This window comes from Bombyx mandarina, chromosome 25, assembly GCF_030267445.1.
Source record: "Bombyx mandarina strain Sakado chromosome 25, ASM3026744v2".
NCBI classification, from domain to species: domain Eukaryota; kingdom Metazoa; phylum Arthropoda; class Insecta; order Lepidoptera; family Bombycidae; genus Bombyx; species Bombyx mandarina.
In genome coordinates this window covers 871,151-886,269 of record NC_143231.1, presented here as the reverse complement: position 1 = coordinate 886,269, position 15,119 = coordinate 871,151, and the positions used below count along the sequence as shown (strand labels likewise).

General features: G+C 42.9%; 1 protein-coding gene across 1 annotated transcript; it reads left to right on the top strand.

Annotated features, from left to right (window-relative positions):
• The first annotated feature begins 1,093 nt into the window (after positions 1-1,093).
• On the top strand, positions 1,094-13,993 carry mRRF2 (mitochondrial ribosome recycling factor 2). The gene is made up of 14 exons (XM_028181676.2): positions 1,094-1,553; positions 2,244-2,372; positions 2,835-2,972; positions 3,577-3,765; positions 4,632-4,925; positions 5,492-5,706; positions 6,439-6,528; positions 7,677-7,866; positions 8,289-8,444; positions 9,283-9,505; positions 10,637-10,754; positions 11,695-11,790; positions 12,586-12,732; positions 13,379-13,993. The coding sequence occupies exons 1-14, from the start codon at positions 1,409-1,411 to the stop codon at positions 13,538-13,540; spliced, it is 2,292 nt and encodes a 763-aa protein (XP_028037477.2). The 5' UTR covers positions 1,094-1,408; the 3' UTR covers positions 13,541-13,993.
• Positions 13,994-15,119: the final 1,126 nt, after the last annotated feature.

The following is a 15,119-nucleotide window of genomic DNA, read 5'->3' as shown; positions in this document are numbered from 1 at the left end:
GAAAATAAAGTAAAAATATATATGTACTTTTTAAATTAAAAAAAAAAAAACGTCTGGATTGTATTAATACAAAAAAAAACAAGCTTTTTGTTTGATTAAATTTTAAATTAACAAAGAAGAAAAAAGAAAAAAGAAAAAAATTTAAATCTTATTGCACTTTTGTTTAGGATTGTACCTATTTTTGCTTGAAACAAATCTTAAATAAAAACGTTAGGTTTGTAAGAGTATCATAAACTAAAAATGTAGGTACACAAAAATAACACAATATAGGACATGTACAGTACGACGATTTTTACAACACTTAGGACAGTCACAACACAATAATGCTTAACAAAAGGACACACACACACACGTATAATCTGCAACCACTTGACTCGAGAGGCAAAGTCAGATATAACCACGTAAAGGGCGCCAGTGCGACAACTGCTTAGTCTTTCCTTTAAAAAAAAGAAAAAAAACAAAAACAATAGTGTCTCAAGTAAAAAATATATATATTACATATAAAAAAAAACACAGGCAGTTGAGCACACGAATTTGTAGGGCGTGGTTGTACGGCCGATCTGACTCTCCCTCTGTAGGTTACCCTCCTGAATTCCGGCAGCCAACTGACGTGGGTTGACCCGCTGAAGCACCACGTCTGGACTCCTGGAGGTTTCCTGGGCTGGCTAGATCACCAGGGTACGGGTTACTGGGCGGAGATGACCTTTTCAGCACAGACGCAGTTATCGGGTGAAGCAATAAGCAAGAAGCGTGAAAAAAACAGCTAGGCATGAACCCCTAAAAGCGGGGTCGAATCCGTTTATTTTAATCGTGTTAATATTAAACAGCACACGATATTGCTGTACTAAATATATTTTTTAAATAAATTATTTGTAGGTAAGTCGTCTAGGTTTGAAAACGAACTTTAACTGAACTCGAATACAAACGTAAGACTAATATGGAAGTCTAGTGACGACTCCGGCGCGGCGGCTGCGCAGTGTCTGCGCCAGCCGAACCTACGTCTCGGGGGGAGGTGGGAACTATTGTTCTCACCTCAGCGGTACAGTCGATAAAATAACTGCTTTGAACATAAATACTTTTGTTTTAAGGTTTTTTTTTTATCTTTTTTTATTTTTCAGACGATTTCAGTTGTAACGTTACGTTACAAGCCCTGCTGCTTATTTTCTCTTCCTCGCCTTTTACGAAACACAGAAAAACAGGAAACTGGTCAATTTTTATATCGCAACTAAGTGATCGACCCCACTTTCAATAAATTCCCAAGTTTTCATTTATTCTTTGAACTGCCATGGCTTTGGCTTTTGGCTATAAGTGGAATGTCCCCTTTGCCTAAAAGAACTACATTTGATTTGTCAAAATCAGCTGAAATCAAGTGTAGTTTTATTTTCTATTTATTTGAACCTACTTGAAAATGAAAAAGCTATATTTCTTAAGTAATTACAGAAATTTCTTCAAAAATGCTTGGGCAACAAGATGTTACAGTAATTCTACTAAAAATAATGTCAATGAAATGGAAAATATTCGTAATATTGGTATTTTAGCGCACATTGATGCAGGTTAGGTTTTGATTTCATTTCATCTATTTTACTGTGAATGTATTTGCACATAGCACGGAAAAAATCTTAACTTATGTTTTCTCAAATGGACCGGAGTGTACTTTAAGTACACTGCAGTCTATAGATTTAAAATTCAGGTGCCTAAACAATAGCATGTTCGAAGTCTGTATCATATAAACAAAGGTAGATTCTAAAATATGATCTAACGAATGTATGCAATCTCATACTAGAAAATACCGTAGTAGTACTTATAATTGTACTTCAGCGTACCAGTGGCAAACTTTCCTAGCAAGTTAAATGTGAAATCAATAAGTATTACAATCCAACTGCAACTTCGACCCCATAAGATGTGTTGAAATCACACTTTCTTCTTCGTCGGTTCCTCATTACTGAGGGTCATAACCACCTTGGTCCAGTTTTTGCACCAGCTTCCTCCAATGCTGCCTGCACTCGGCTTGCTTAATGGCGCTCGGGACGCTGATGTTTGTGGCCTCCTTGACTATGTCCATCTACCTGGTTGGCAATCTTCCTCGACTTCTCTTTCCTTCCACCGACACACGTGGCCCGACGAAATCCTGACAACTTGGAAAAATTAATAGTTGTAGGTCATGTGATAGGAAAGAGAAATCACACTAGAATGAAATGTCCTCTATGAGTGGATGATTACTTTAATGGTGTACCATTTTACAGGTAAAACAACAACAACAGAAAGAATGCTGTTTTACTCAGGCACCATCAGATCTATGGGAGAGGTGCATCATGGGAATACCGTCACAGATTACATGGAACAAGAGAGGCAAAGAGGAATCACAATCACTTGTAAGTAGAAGCTTTAGTTAGAATTCTTGGATGGTTAGAAGATATGATTTAAATAATATTGTTCTGGATCAACAGCACTTTATTCTAAAAATTCTTTATTTTATTTCGGTTACTTTATTCTAATTATTATCACAGGTATATTTAATGTAGAGGCACTAAATAAAATGTGATACAAGTACAGTACTAATAATAGGGTTCAAGTAATACTTATTACACATATTAGAGTATTAAGCGGTAGGCAGCAGCTTGGCTCTGCCTCTGGCATTGCTGAAGTCCATGGGGGACGGTAACCACTTACCATCAGGTGGGCCGTATGCTTGTCTGCCTACAAGGGCAATAATATATATAAATGAAAAAATAAGACTCCAAAAATTAATCACATTAAGTAGCAGTTTTGAAATTGAAAAGGCCTTAATTTTTATAATTGTATTATTTATGTACTGTTTTTATGTACCATCTCAGCTGCAGCAGTAACAATCCCTTGGAGAGGAGGGCAGATCAATCTAATAGATACACCAGGACACATAGACTTCACAATGGAGGTCGAACAGAGTTTGGCTGTTCTCGATGGTGCAGTTATAGTTCTAGATGGATCTGCCGGTAAGCAACACTGGTATTTTGATTGATTGATCTTTAAGGCTTGTTGAAACACAAGTACATTTAGTTGTCCTGAGCATATTTTGTTTATAAAAAAGTACTTTTAATGTTAAAATAAGAAGTTATACAATACAAATACAATAATTCTATTACTAGACCAAAAACTTCTCATCTTAAGAGGTGAACTAAACTCAAAAAGTATATAACAAAGAATAAATCGAACTCTGGGTAAAATACAATTTCCATGTAAAATCAAATCTCTGTAGTTGTAATTGTTTTAAGTAGTGCACATTGAACTGTTGATTGTCTGAGAAGGTTTCGATGATTATAAATGTTGTTCCAAAAAGTTCAAGTAATACTACAAAGAAAGTTACACGGTAAATGGTTCTATGCAGCATATTAAAAGTATATTATGTTAGAAGTTCCCAGGTCTGAGATCGGGTAGTCCCACTATGTTGTGTTTTATAAAAAATTAGGTATGGAACATGAAATGTGTTGCTGACCTGTTAACAACTCAAACATCTTAGTTATCCACTCGGAGAGGCTTTAGCTATTACACTCACAGTTTTCCAATAACTCATACCACTACGAATATTTTCCTTTACAGGTGTCGAAGCACAAACATTAACAGTGTGGAGACAGGCCAGCGGGTACAGAGTACCTCGGATACTCTACTTAAACAAGATGGACAGGAATGACGCATTCGTGGAGGCTTGCGTGAACTCGGTCACAGAGAAACTGCAAGCCACGCCTTTGCTACTCCACCACACCGTTAGGCACGAAGGACGACTCATTGGTACGACTTCTCAAGTTATTGCCTTTAGACCTGTTTTGTTATTGTCTTGGTAGGCAGACGAGCATACGGCCTACCTGATGGTGGGTGGTTACCGTCGCTTATGGACGTTAGCAATGACAGGGGCACATCCAAGTCGGTGCCCTCTGGAATTTACTTACTAAGTGAGTAATTTAGGTACATAAAAAACTTTTTAAAATACTATACTGTAGGCGCGCCAGTTCATGTCCATCGGGGCGTGAGGCGACGCGCGGGGGGCAGCCCGCCCCGCCTTCGCCCGCCTCGCCGCACTTGTCTGATGTCGAGTTTTGTCCTTAATGGCTGTGACGCGCGCTTATCGATACCGCTATTGTATTATTTCATTGTGAATGGGCTGACCTTGCCGCGGTCTGCAACGCACCATGAGAGGCTGTATCCTCATTTGTATTCTGAAACTAACAAACATATTGTGTGATTTTTGTGTATTGTCGAATATGTAGGAGCCATTTTGTTTGGTTCGTATCGGACCTGTGCTCATCGCAACATTTGATTCGATCACACGTCGCCCGCGTATGCTTCAGTGACTTATCTAGTAAAGATTCTATAACTTTTGATTTTTCAACGAATGTGTCGTGAACTCTTTTGTCTCGAAGACGAGAAAGATGATGATTTGCAACTTATTTGAACTATTTACATTTAGTGTCTTTTTTTTAACATTATAATCAAATTGCATTGCAATTACAATTATTTCGGGTCAAAAGGACCGATCGACAGATCTCTAGTTTTCGTGGATAACTTCCGGTTCCATCCTTAGACTCTGGATGAATACTTAGGTCTAAAATATTTATCTAAAATATTACATGAACTAATAATGAACAATTTTCTCGCAGGACTAATAGATTTAATTAACCTAGAAGAGATAATATGGACTCAAGGACGAGGACAGAAGTTCACTCGAAGAAAACTGACGGAGAAAGACGACGGTCACAAATGGGAGGCGGCCGTTACTGACCATAGACAACTCGTGGACACTCTTTCTTCTATAGACGATGAGATAGCAGAGACAATCATAAACAACGAGTCTTTGGAGTTGAGCGCACGCGACATAGACAATGCGGTCAGAAGATCTACTATTAAAATGAAAGCTTTTCCTATTTTGTGTGGAAGTTCTTATAAAAATATAGGTAAGTGTGAAGGGTGCGGAGTTTGACCTCTTTCAGATAGGGAAATTAGGGAGAGATTCTAAGGAAATGAGGATTTAAATTAAATTCTATTCACCTCATTCGGATACCCGCTCCAGAGTACTTCACTTCAGTTACAAGTTTTTATCGCTTCTCCTGAACCGTGCTCCGAGATAGACTCAGATTTCTCTGATGGCTGGTGTATTGGACCCACATAGCGGTGCCCACTGTCATGTGGGATAGCACGAAATAATCATATTACAGTTATGGCATCAGCCACAGCAGCAGCCATCAACGACGACTGGAACATCAGAAGTGCATCCAAAAAACCGGCGATACACTCGCATAGTCCTTTCCTAGGATTTCTTAGGATGACAACTTCTATAAGAGTCCCCTATGCCACAACCGGTCAAAGGCCTTCTCGATATCAATCCTCACCCGTGTAGTGTTGTACTTTCCATTAGCTCCCGTGGTGCAGTGTTGCCGTACTAAATTAATGAGACAGAAGAAAAAAAACTACTACCGTGTGGAATATTTCTTAAAACTCCAACACTTTTTTATTTCTATAGGGGTTCAAACCTTGATGGACGGTGTCATGTCATATCTTCCAAGTCCCCTGGAAGGACACGAGCTGTATAAATGCTTCGGTGAGGAGCTAGCGGGCAGGGCTTTCAAAGTGATCCACGACGACCAGAGGGGAGTGCTGACCTTCGTGAGGCTGTACAGTGGCGAGATGAAGAAGGCCCAGAAGATCTACAACCTTGGACAGGACAGAAGCGAGCAGGTGACTTACCGGAGCTCTTTAGTCGTGAATAACTAAAGATACCACCGTCCTATTAATTATTTATATACATGAGTGGACCAGTTCACTACTTATCTTGTGTTAAATGACCACTGTAGTATAGGCAGCATAACCTGAATACCGCCACCCACCTCAAGGCACGAGGTAATCCTCACTCGTGCTATAATGGCGGCGGTCTAACCCCTCCAACTGGCAAGATTATTGGTGGTAGGACGTCTTGTGAGTCCGCACGGGTAGATACCGCCGCCCTGTGTATTTCTGCCGTGAAGCAGTAATGCGTTTCGGTTTGAAGAGTAGGGCAGCCGTTGTAACTATACTTGAGACTTTAGAACTTATATCTCAAGGTGGGTTTACGTTGCGCGTGGTAGTTACGTTGTAGATGTCTATGGGCTCTGGTAACCACTTAGCTAGGTAGGCCATGAGCTCGTCCACCCATCTAAGCAATAAATAAATAAAAAGTGGTGGTCGGTACCTGTGCCGACGTTGCCACTAGCCCATTGCTGATGAGATGTCATTACGACATGTAATAAGTGCAGTGTGGAGTGATATATGTTATATATTATGTTTGTGATGTATGCTGTGTGATATCGTATTTATTTTCACAAAAGGGCGATGTGATTTCGTGTTGAAGTTGGGAGGATGTCACGCGACATTCTAGACGGTTCGAGATTTTATACAATTAGAAATGTTTGTGAATATAATTGTTCTAACCAGACGGGCGCGCTGTACGTGGCGTTGGCTGACGAGTACCGACCGGTGGAGTCGGTGGCCGCGGGCAACATCGCCGTCGTGGGCTCGCTCAAGGTGAGTACTCACTCACCTGCTGTCCGGGACGTGCTTCACGAGGGGGGCGAGCGATTATTAGCGACGAGACACGCAGCGATGTACTTTGATGATGTCCCTGGGCAGCTGGGCCCGCAGACGTGTCAAGTGCGGTCATGAGACGGCAATAATAACCCTCTTATCGTGACCACCACTAATCTATACTAATATATAAATCTACAGTGGTTTTTACGGATGTTCCGTTATAACTACTGAACCATGCATCCGATTGACTTGAAATTTGGTATCCGTGTAGAAAATACATGTACTTAATGGATAGGCTAATATTTATATGAGTGTTAGACTTCCTACACCAGTTGCGGGAGCGTTAATGATGAGAATCTTTGTGAGGGTGAGAAATAATAATGTTAGTTTTAAATTCCCAGCGAAGCGGACGGTTACAGCTAGTTGCTTATACAACCGCGACGGCGCAAAGCAAAGCCGCCATCGCTCGAGGTACGTCTTGTCGGATCCTCCGGAGTCATTCTCGGTGCTTTTAGGCTTCTTAAGCATAGGGCACCATCCACGTCGAACTCGTCTAACCTAACTAACTAATCCATAGACACAGACAGCCCACTGAGTTTCTCACCGGGTCCTCTCAGTAGGTCGCGATTCCGATCCGGTGGTAGATTCTGCGAAGTACTGCTCTTACTAGGGCTAGTGTTAGCAAATTCTCTCAGGTTGGGTCCGTGAGTTCATCTACTCGCCAAGGCGTAGCTGGATTAGCCTCATAGGCTACCAGCGGATAATGGGGGGAAAAAGAAGATAATAATGATCGATTATTTCTAGCCAAAAGTAGGCAGGTCGATGGTATGCCGCTTCGTAATTCACCGTCCCGCTGGTAAAATATTAAAAATGGCTCTATAAGGGAATGTAATCTAAAAGCTGGCATTCTGCTTTGATTTTCTGCCGACGCTATAGGCTGATTTTTAAATTGTTACTACATTGTACAAAAACTATCTAACTCTCTCTAACTAAAACTAAATTGTCTCCAAAGGGCTGTGTTAACAAACCAGGCGAAGATACGATGTCCGTCCGTGGTTTATTAACATAGCACTACAGTCGCACTACGTACCATGTACTCTCTAAGTGCAAAACATCAATCAATACGATGAAACAGCGTCTTGCAGGCGACCATGACGGGGGACCTGGTCACGTCCACACAAGCGGCGGCCAACAGGGCCCGGGGTCGGCTGGCGGCGCTGCTCCGCCTCCCCGGGCGGGCGGAGGAGCTGATGCTGCCCAGCGCCAAGCAGAGGCTACAGGCTCTCGACTCTGAACCAGAGCCTGAAGAACTTGCAGAAATTCTGCTCGGCATCGGTAGGTTCTATCGGGAATACTTAGTCCATATATACGAAGTCATGTCTCGTGATGGGTGGCCGCGTTCACGTTACCTCCTCGCACCCCCCGCCATTAGAGCAGAGTTCCATATTATTTGGAACCGCTGTGTTCATCGACAGTGCGTTTCCAAAGATCTTTTTTGCCACGTACTATCCGGCTTTGGAATGAGCACCCCTCCACGGTGTTTTCCGAGCACTATGGCATGTCCTTCTTCAAACGAGGCTTGCGGAGAGTACTTAATGGTAGGCAGTGGCTTGGCTTTGCCCATGACATTGCTGACGTCCATGAGCGACGGTGACCACCTAATAGTTCACACCAGGACAGTGTTGTTCCGTCGATTCTTCCACAATGAGGCATAAAGTGGTGTTGTAACATGAGAACCAGCCGGTTTGTCCGTTCAGGCACGACCGTCCCCGAGCCCGTGTTCCTGTGCTCCATCGAGCCCCCCAGCGCCATGCATCAGGCGGCGCTGGAGACGGCGCTGGAGCAGCTGCAGCGGGAGGACCCGAGCCTCAGGGTCAACGCGGACGACGAAAGCGGACAGATCGTATTGGCGGGTCAGTGGACTGTTGTTTGTGTCTCCTCTAACTTATCTTCTATCCTCCGATTTTGTTATTTGTAGCTCATGACGCACGCCTCCACACAGAGCCCGCGCGTGCCTATGGCAACAAATGGACAGTAAGCCTTTCTCTTAACTAACTCTTGTGAGGGAGATGCTCTTTTCGAAGTCTCTATTTTTAGGACGAAGGACTGAAGGGTCGAATAGCCTTTGCAATCAAGATTGAAAACCTCGTGTCTCGGCGGAGGAAGCAATCACATTATGGTTCTAGAATCCAGCGGTCAAATACCTTACTCGATGACACCTTCAGCTCTAACACTAAGAGCAAGCTTAGGGGCCCCGGTAACCGTACTCGTCGAACTCGACAATGAGTTCGACGTGCAACCCAACCCATGAATCAGCTCGCTGAGTCTCATTGATTCATTCGCGAAGCAGCTGCTCTTGAGCTGTTACGTCTCATTCGGAGGCGCTCGGGTAGCTGTTAGCAAATCCCACTCCTGGCCGAGCTTTGCCCACCTGTCCTGGTGAACTGGAAAGGCCTCCGGGCTACCAGTAATCTTTTAATCATAAAAAAACCTTACTCGAATAGTAACTCAGAGCATGCCTAACCGCCAGGCAATAGCTTTTTTTATTATTATTATAACAACGAGAGGCAAACGAGCAAGACGGGTCACCTGATGGTAAGTGATTCACCGCCGCCCACGGTCACCAGCGTTTACGCCAGTGCGTTGCCTACCCTTCAGGTAAGAATATGCTCTTTTCTTGAATAACCCAATGTCGCAGTTGTTGGGGAAGACCGCTGAAAAAAGACTCTCACTTGGTCGTCTCCACGCCAGGTATGGGCGAGCTCCACCTGGAGATCATAAAGGAGCGCATCATCAGAGAGTACAAGATAGACGTGGAGCTGGGCCCGCTGCAGATAGCGTACCGGGAGGCGCTGGTCTCTTCCGGCAAGAACACGCTCACTGTGGACAGGAAGATCGGCGGCACCAGGCAGCAGCTGAAGGTCACCATGTCCGCCAGGACCGTCAAGGGAGTCGCTCAGGATAAGATCCTCAGGTGAGGGCCGCTAGATCCCCGTATTGCTTTGTATGCTGATAGATCAGTGTTACTGGAACCCTCGTTGGGCCACCTCCAGAGCACACCAGATTAATTGACGCAAAATTCACAATAATCGATGAAAATATTTACTATTTAATTTTACGGTTTTATTTCTGACGTTTGCAATACTTTACAGTTTTCGTCGTTACAGAACTCGTCAATTACGACGAAGACTTCGATAAAGCGAACTAACGCATAGTCACAGTCCACTGAGCCGGATCTCAGTGGGTCGCGTTTCAGATCCGGTGGTAGATTCTGCGAAGCGCGGCTCTACTAGGGCCAGTGTTTACAAATTCTCCCAGATCGAGTCCTGTGAACTCACCTACCTGTAGAATAGGCTGCATTTAAGATCAGAATCGTTTGAAAATATGTTTTTTTTTTAAAGGGATTTTATGACCTGGTAACAAAGATCTTTAAGTCATGTCTTATTTTAATTTATATTCATATTTTTATGAAAATGATAATATGGAGTGAAATTAAATGAAGATGATTAATTTGAGACATTAATCAACCGGGATGAAATAAAACGAAATGAGATGAGATGATATGGGGTGAAATATAATGTTAGTAAAATGGTGATCATTTACTGAGATTTTTTCAGTGGACTTTTTAGAGCATCCCGAGAAGTTCAGCGGCTTTGTTTCATTTTCACACATTTGTGCACTTTCACAGATATTAAGCAGTTAATAAAGCACCGTTATTACACATTTAAACCTGAAGAAACACTAAATAGACAAAATAAAACAAATCACACAACTTCACTCCTCGCGTTCCCGCCAAAAAGTCGCGTTTGAAAATACTTTACTTTTTACTGGTGGTAGGACCTCTTATTACTGGTAGGAGGACATCTTGTGAGTCCGCACGGGTAGGTACCACCACCCCCGCCTATTTTTCCCGTGAAGCAGTAATGCGTTTCGGTTTGAAGGGTGGGTAGCCGTTGTAACTATACTGAGACCTTAGAACTTATATCTCGAGGTGGGTGGCGCATTTACGTTATAGATTTCTATGGGCTCCGGTAACCACTTAACACCAGGTGGGGTGTGAGCTCGTCCACACATCTAAGCAATAAAAAAAAGAATTACTCCACAGATTAGATAAGACGGCCGAGAGCGCGTCGAACCTCGCGCATCTACACCCGCGGCAGCTGCAGGCCGTGCGGCAGGGGGTCGCCGCCGCGCTGCTGCACGGGCCCAAGCTCGGCTGTCCGGTACGTCGCGCCATTGAGACATCCACCTTTTAGTCGTCTTGGGTTGAATTATAAAGTCTTTGCAAACACAAAAGTACACAAAGAAAGTTTTTATTTAAGACGAACACAAATATAAAGAAAGAAGGAGAAAGTAGCAAGAAATAAATAGTTCAAGCAACACAAGCAGTACACGAAACAAAAAGCAAAAATTATAAAAGGCGTAGAACAGAAAAGATAATACGGGATGCGCGCTCGCAAGTCAGATTTCGACTGGTGGCGGTGGATCGGTAAAAATGCGACCGATGTACTAGCGAAATATATCGCCGCCGCTATACTGCAGTTATCGCCTGACTTTGCTTGTGAATTTTATTTTGTTTAGTGTAAATAATGTTTTGTATGATTGTGTGATAAATGAATGTGTTGATATAAAATAAAGTATGTATGTGTTGTTGTGTAGTGTAATTATAATAAAATATTATAAAATAAATAAATACATGTGAGTCACCCACACACCTCAAAGCACCAGTAACATACGGACACGTACATACATACGTACTTAACAAATGTTCACGATTGACTTGCACGGTGAAGGAATAATATTGTGTAATAAAAATCAAAACCGCAAAAATTATAGTTTGCATAACTATCTCACTACACAGGAGCATACATATGGACAATGTTTAGTAGACGATAGTGGGGATGCTACGAAGAGTCGCACAAAGAGGAGACCGACAACGTCTAATGTGTTCTATCTCGTTCTCTCGCCGGCTGAATCCTATACATTTATGTGTTTGTGTCTCTGTGGACTTATTTTTTCGTTTCATCGAGTTTGAAATCATAACGATTCTAAAGAAGTTTCACTTCAAAAATATGTATGTAAAGCGAAATGTAAACATGAATACACGGCGCGGCGACCTCACGTGAGGTCATCTCACGAGGGCAACTGCTTTATCACGTGCAGGTGGTGGACGTGCAGGTGACGCTGCACTGGTTCGAGTCCGGGCGCGGCACCTCCGACTCCGTAGTGACGGCGTCCGTTGCCCAGTGCTTGAGGAAGGCGAGTACCTCTATTACCTTGTCGTATTACATATTAACTTATAGATATGTCGCATCCGGATACGATAAACGAAACGAAAGCGCCATCTAGTGTGTGCCAGCCGCAACTGCTCGTCAAGCGTCGTCTCAGTTCGAGTGGTGGGCTTCGGCAGAGTCGAGATGTTGTCGCGCGAGTGGGATCGAAGCACATTCGTTGCCAGACTCGCGAAGAGTGAAGACGTCTCAGAACTGTCATCGTTTCGTGCTGCGCAATCTCTTTGCACGATTACCCACCGTGCGCGCATTATATCATAAAATAGTGAAAATATCGGTCTATTCTGCGACAGATATTTTTATTTTATTTTTTATTGCCCTTATAGGCAGACGAGCATACGACCCACCTCATAGTGAGTGGTTAGCATCGCTCGTGGACTTCAGCATTGTCAGGGGCAGAGTCAAGCCGCTGCCTAAAGCTTAATACTCTCCACGGCAATGTGCTGTCTCTTACCCTGGGGATCTCACACGACTTACCACCAGTGATTTTGTATATATGTAGATATACTTTTTTTGTATGTATTCGTTACCTAATATAAATTTCATTGCACCTACCACTATTTACTCTGTACTACCTTTGGTTAACTGGTAGAGAATGCCTTAGGCATTAAGTCCGCCAATGTAAATTTTACATGAAGTGTAATAAATAAATAAATAAATAAATAAAACAAACTAACGAATTTAGTGCACTAAATTAATCAAAATCTTGTGGCCGTTGTAAATAAGGTCGAATTTCCATCACTGTATAACCTCAATTCTTTAGGTGTTCGAAGAGGCGGACTCGATCCTTCTGGAGCCGGTGATGTCGCTGGAGGTGGTGTGTCCCGAGACGCACTCCCAGAGGGTGCTGGCCGACCTCTCGCGGCGGAGGGTCGAGGTGCAGCACATCCAGCTGCGACAACACAACAAGGTGAGTCGCGGCCTCGTGCCTGTGTCGAGTCCACTCGGTACTGTGGCCCCAGGACGCACTAACGTAGCACGCTCGTTGTCGTATCCAGCGACGGCTTAGCACCACAACGGCCGTAAACCCCCCTCCCATCGCTTAGTAAAAAAGAGAGCTGCTAATAATACAAGAGATAAAAATGTACACAATATTGAATATTGAAGTCGTCGTGGCCTAAAGGATAAGACGTCTGGTGCATTCGCGTGTAGCGATGCACCGGTGTTCGAATCCCGCAGGCGCGTACCAATTTTTCTAATGAAATCTTTCGCGGTGAAGGAATAACATCGTGTAATAAAAATCAAACCCGCAAATTTTAGTTTGCGTAATTACTGGTGGTAGGACCTCTTGTGAGTCCGCGCGGGTGGGTACCACCACCCGCCTATTTCTGCCGTGAAGCGGTAATGTGTTTCGGTTTGAAGGGTGGGGCAGCCGTTGTAACTATACTGAGACCTTAGAACTGATATCTCAAGGTGGGTGGCGCATTTACGTTGTAGATGTCTATGGGCTCCAGTAATCATTTAACAACCAGGTGGGCTGTGAGCTCGTCCACCCATCTAAGCAATAAAAAAAAATACACACAAAACTCATTAAATAAAATAAACCTTATTCCCAGGTGATAGAGTGCATAGCTCCGCTGTCGGAGGTGGTGGGCTACTCGTCCACGCTGCGCTCGCTGAGCTCGGGGCTGGCCACCTTCTCCATGCAGTTCCACTCGCACCGCCAGATGGCGCCGCAACACGAGCAGCTCGCCGTCAAGAACGTCACCGGGTTCTAGACCTCGTGCTGCTGTCCAGTGTGCTTAGTGCGAGCTTTTTAACGTTCTCGATAGCGTAAAAGTTAACTCAAGTTTCTATGGAGTTTGAACGTTTGCCTACGACTGTCACTAGGGGCGCTGTTCCAACTCCATACAAATTTGAGTTAACTTTTATGTATGGAAGGTAGAGGTAAGATTCTTACCTCTACCTTCCATACATAAGGGCACTTACTTAGGGGTGGGCAAATACTTTAAAGCGCGGGCCAAAATGAAATTTTCAAAATGTCTCCCGGGCCGGAGGACTATACCGCATATGCTTTGCACAAGCGGATGTTTTGGATGGAGTTTTTTCCCTGCCAATTTTTTTTTGACAAAAACACTAAGTATCATTTCAATTTGAATAAAATATGTCACGTAATTTTTAAAGAAATATTTTTATAAATAAATGCCTATTAGATAAACCAGTCAATGAAACATTTTATTTTGTTACTTATTTATGTCTTAATGATACAAATTATTTTATATTGACACATAGTTATTACAATTTAACATTTATATTGCATTTCGTAAATATAATAGTAAATAGAATTCAAAAAAGAAAAGAAAAACATCAAACGGTAAAATAAATATTTAAAGTTAATGCGAAACGTGAAATCTCGAATGTTCATCTGACATTATTTCTTCAAAATTGGGTTCCAAATCACTTGCAGCAATCCTTAATACCGAGTGTAGATTTTCGTCAGTAATTTGTGATCGATATTTATTTTTCGTGGAATTTATGTGCGGAATTTTTCAACGGGCCGGATAAAATTAGCAAAAGGGCCGGATCCGGCCCGCGGGCCGGCTTTTGCCCACCCCTGGGTAAGAAGAACCATCTCATATGAGAGACACTTAAAAAAGTGTCCCACTTTCAGTACTAAATAGCAGCCCAAAAATCCTCCTGAATGGCGCTAGCATATATATGAATTGAGCAGTTGATAACTAATTGAAGTATGCTGAGTTAGGAAATTTAATATATTTATTGACTAGAGTAGTTAGTGACAGTGTAATATACAAGACCTCACATGTTTACATAGTCCAAACTAATTTCGTCAATATATCCTAAAATTACTGCTGTGGTAAAACGTGGAGACATCGATTGCATTTTCTTATCAGCTTTCAATAAAATACTTTTTGTGATTTTGTAGTGCTTACAGTTCTTTCGTCCTTTTTTATTTCTCTATATTATTTTAATAACTTTTAGCGCCTTTTTTAAATTTACCCAGTTGCTATTGTAGCGCTACCCGTACTTAGCAGATTTTAACGGGCATTTTCACACACAGACAGTTCTCCTTACCTCTACCCCTCCATGGTTTTACGTTATCGAGAACGTTAAAAACTCGCACTAAGCACACAGATAATGGCAGTTGTGTAGTCCCTAAGGGTATACACGATTAGACAGGGGAGCTAAAAAAGCGTTAAAAACGTTCACGCTATCGGGAACGTTAAAAACTCGCACTAAACACACTGCGGGCGCAGACACGTGCGGCGCGGGCGGCCCGCCCCCTCCCGCGCCCCGCACCCCCGCCGCGCCACTCCGAGACATCGACCTTAGCAACGT

What these genes read in the sequence shown, in the direction of transcription:
- mRRF2 (XM_028181676.2), top strand. Translation starts at nt 1,409, where the DNA reads ATGAAAAAGCTATATTTCTTAAGTAATTACAGAAATTTCTTCAAAAAT. An exon ending in TTTAGCGCACATTGATGCAG is followed by an intron (nt 1,554 to 2,243) that starts GTTAGGTTTTGA and finishes ACCATTTTACAG; the next exon opens with GTAAAACAACAACAACAGAA. An exon ending in AAGTTCTTATAAAAATATAG is followed by an intron (nt 4,926 to 5,491) that starts GTAAGTGTGAAG and finishes TTATTTCTATAG; the next exon opens with GGGTTCAAACCTTGATGGAC.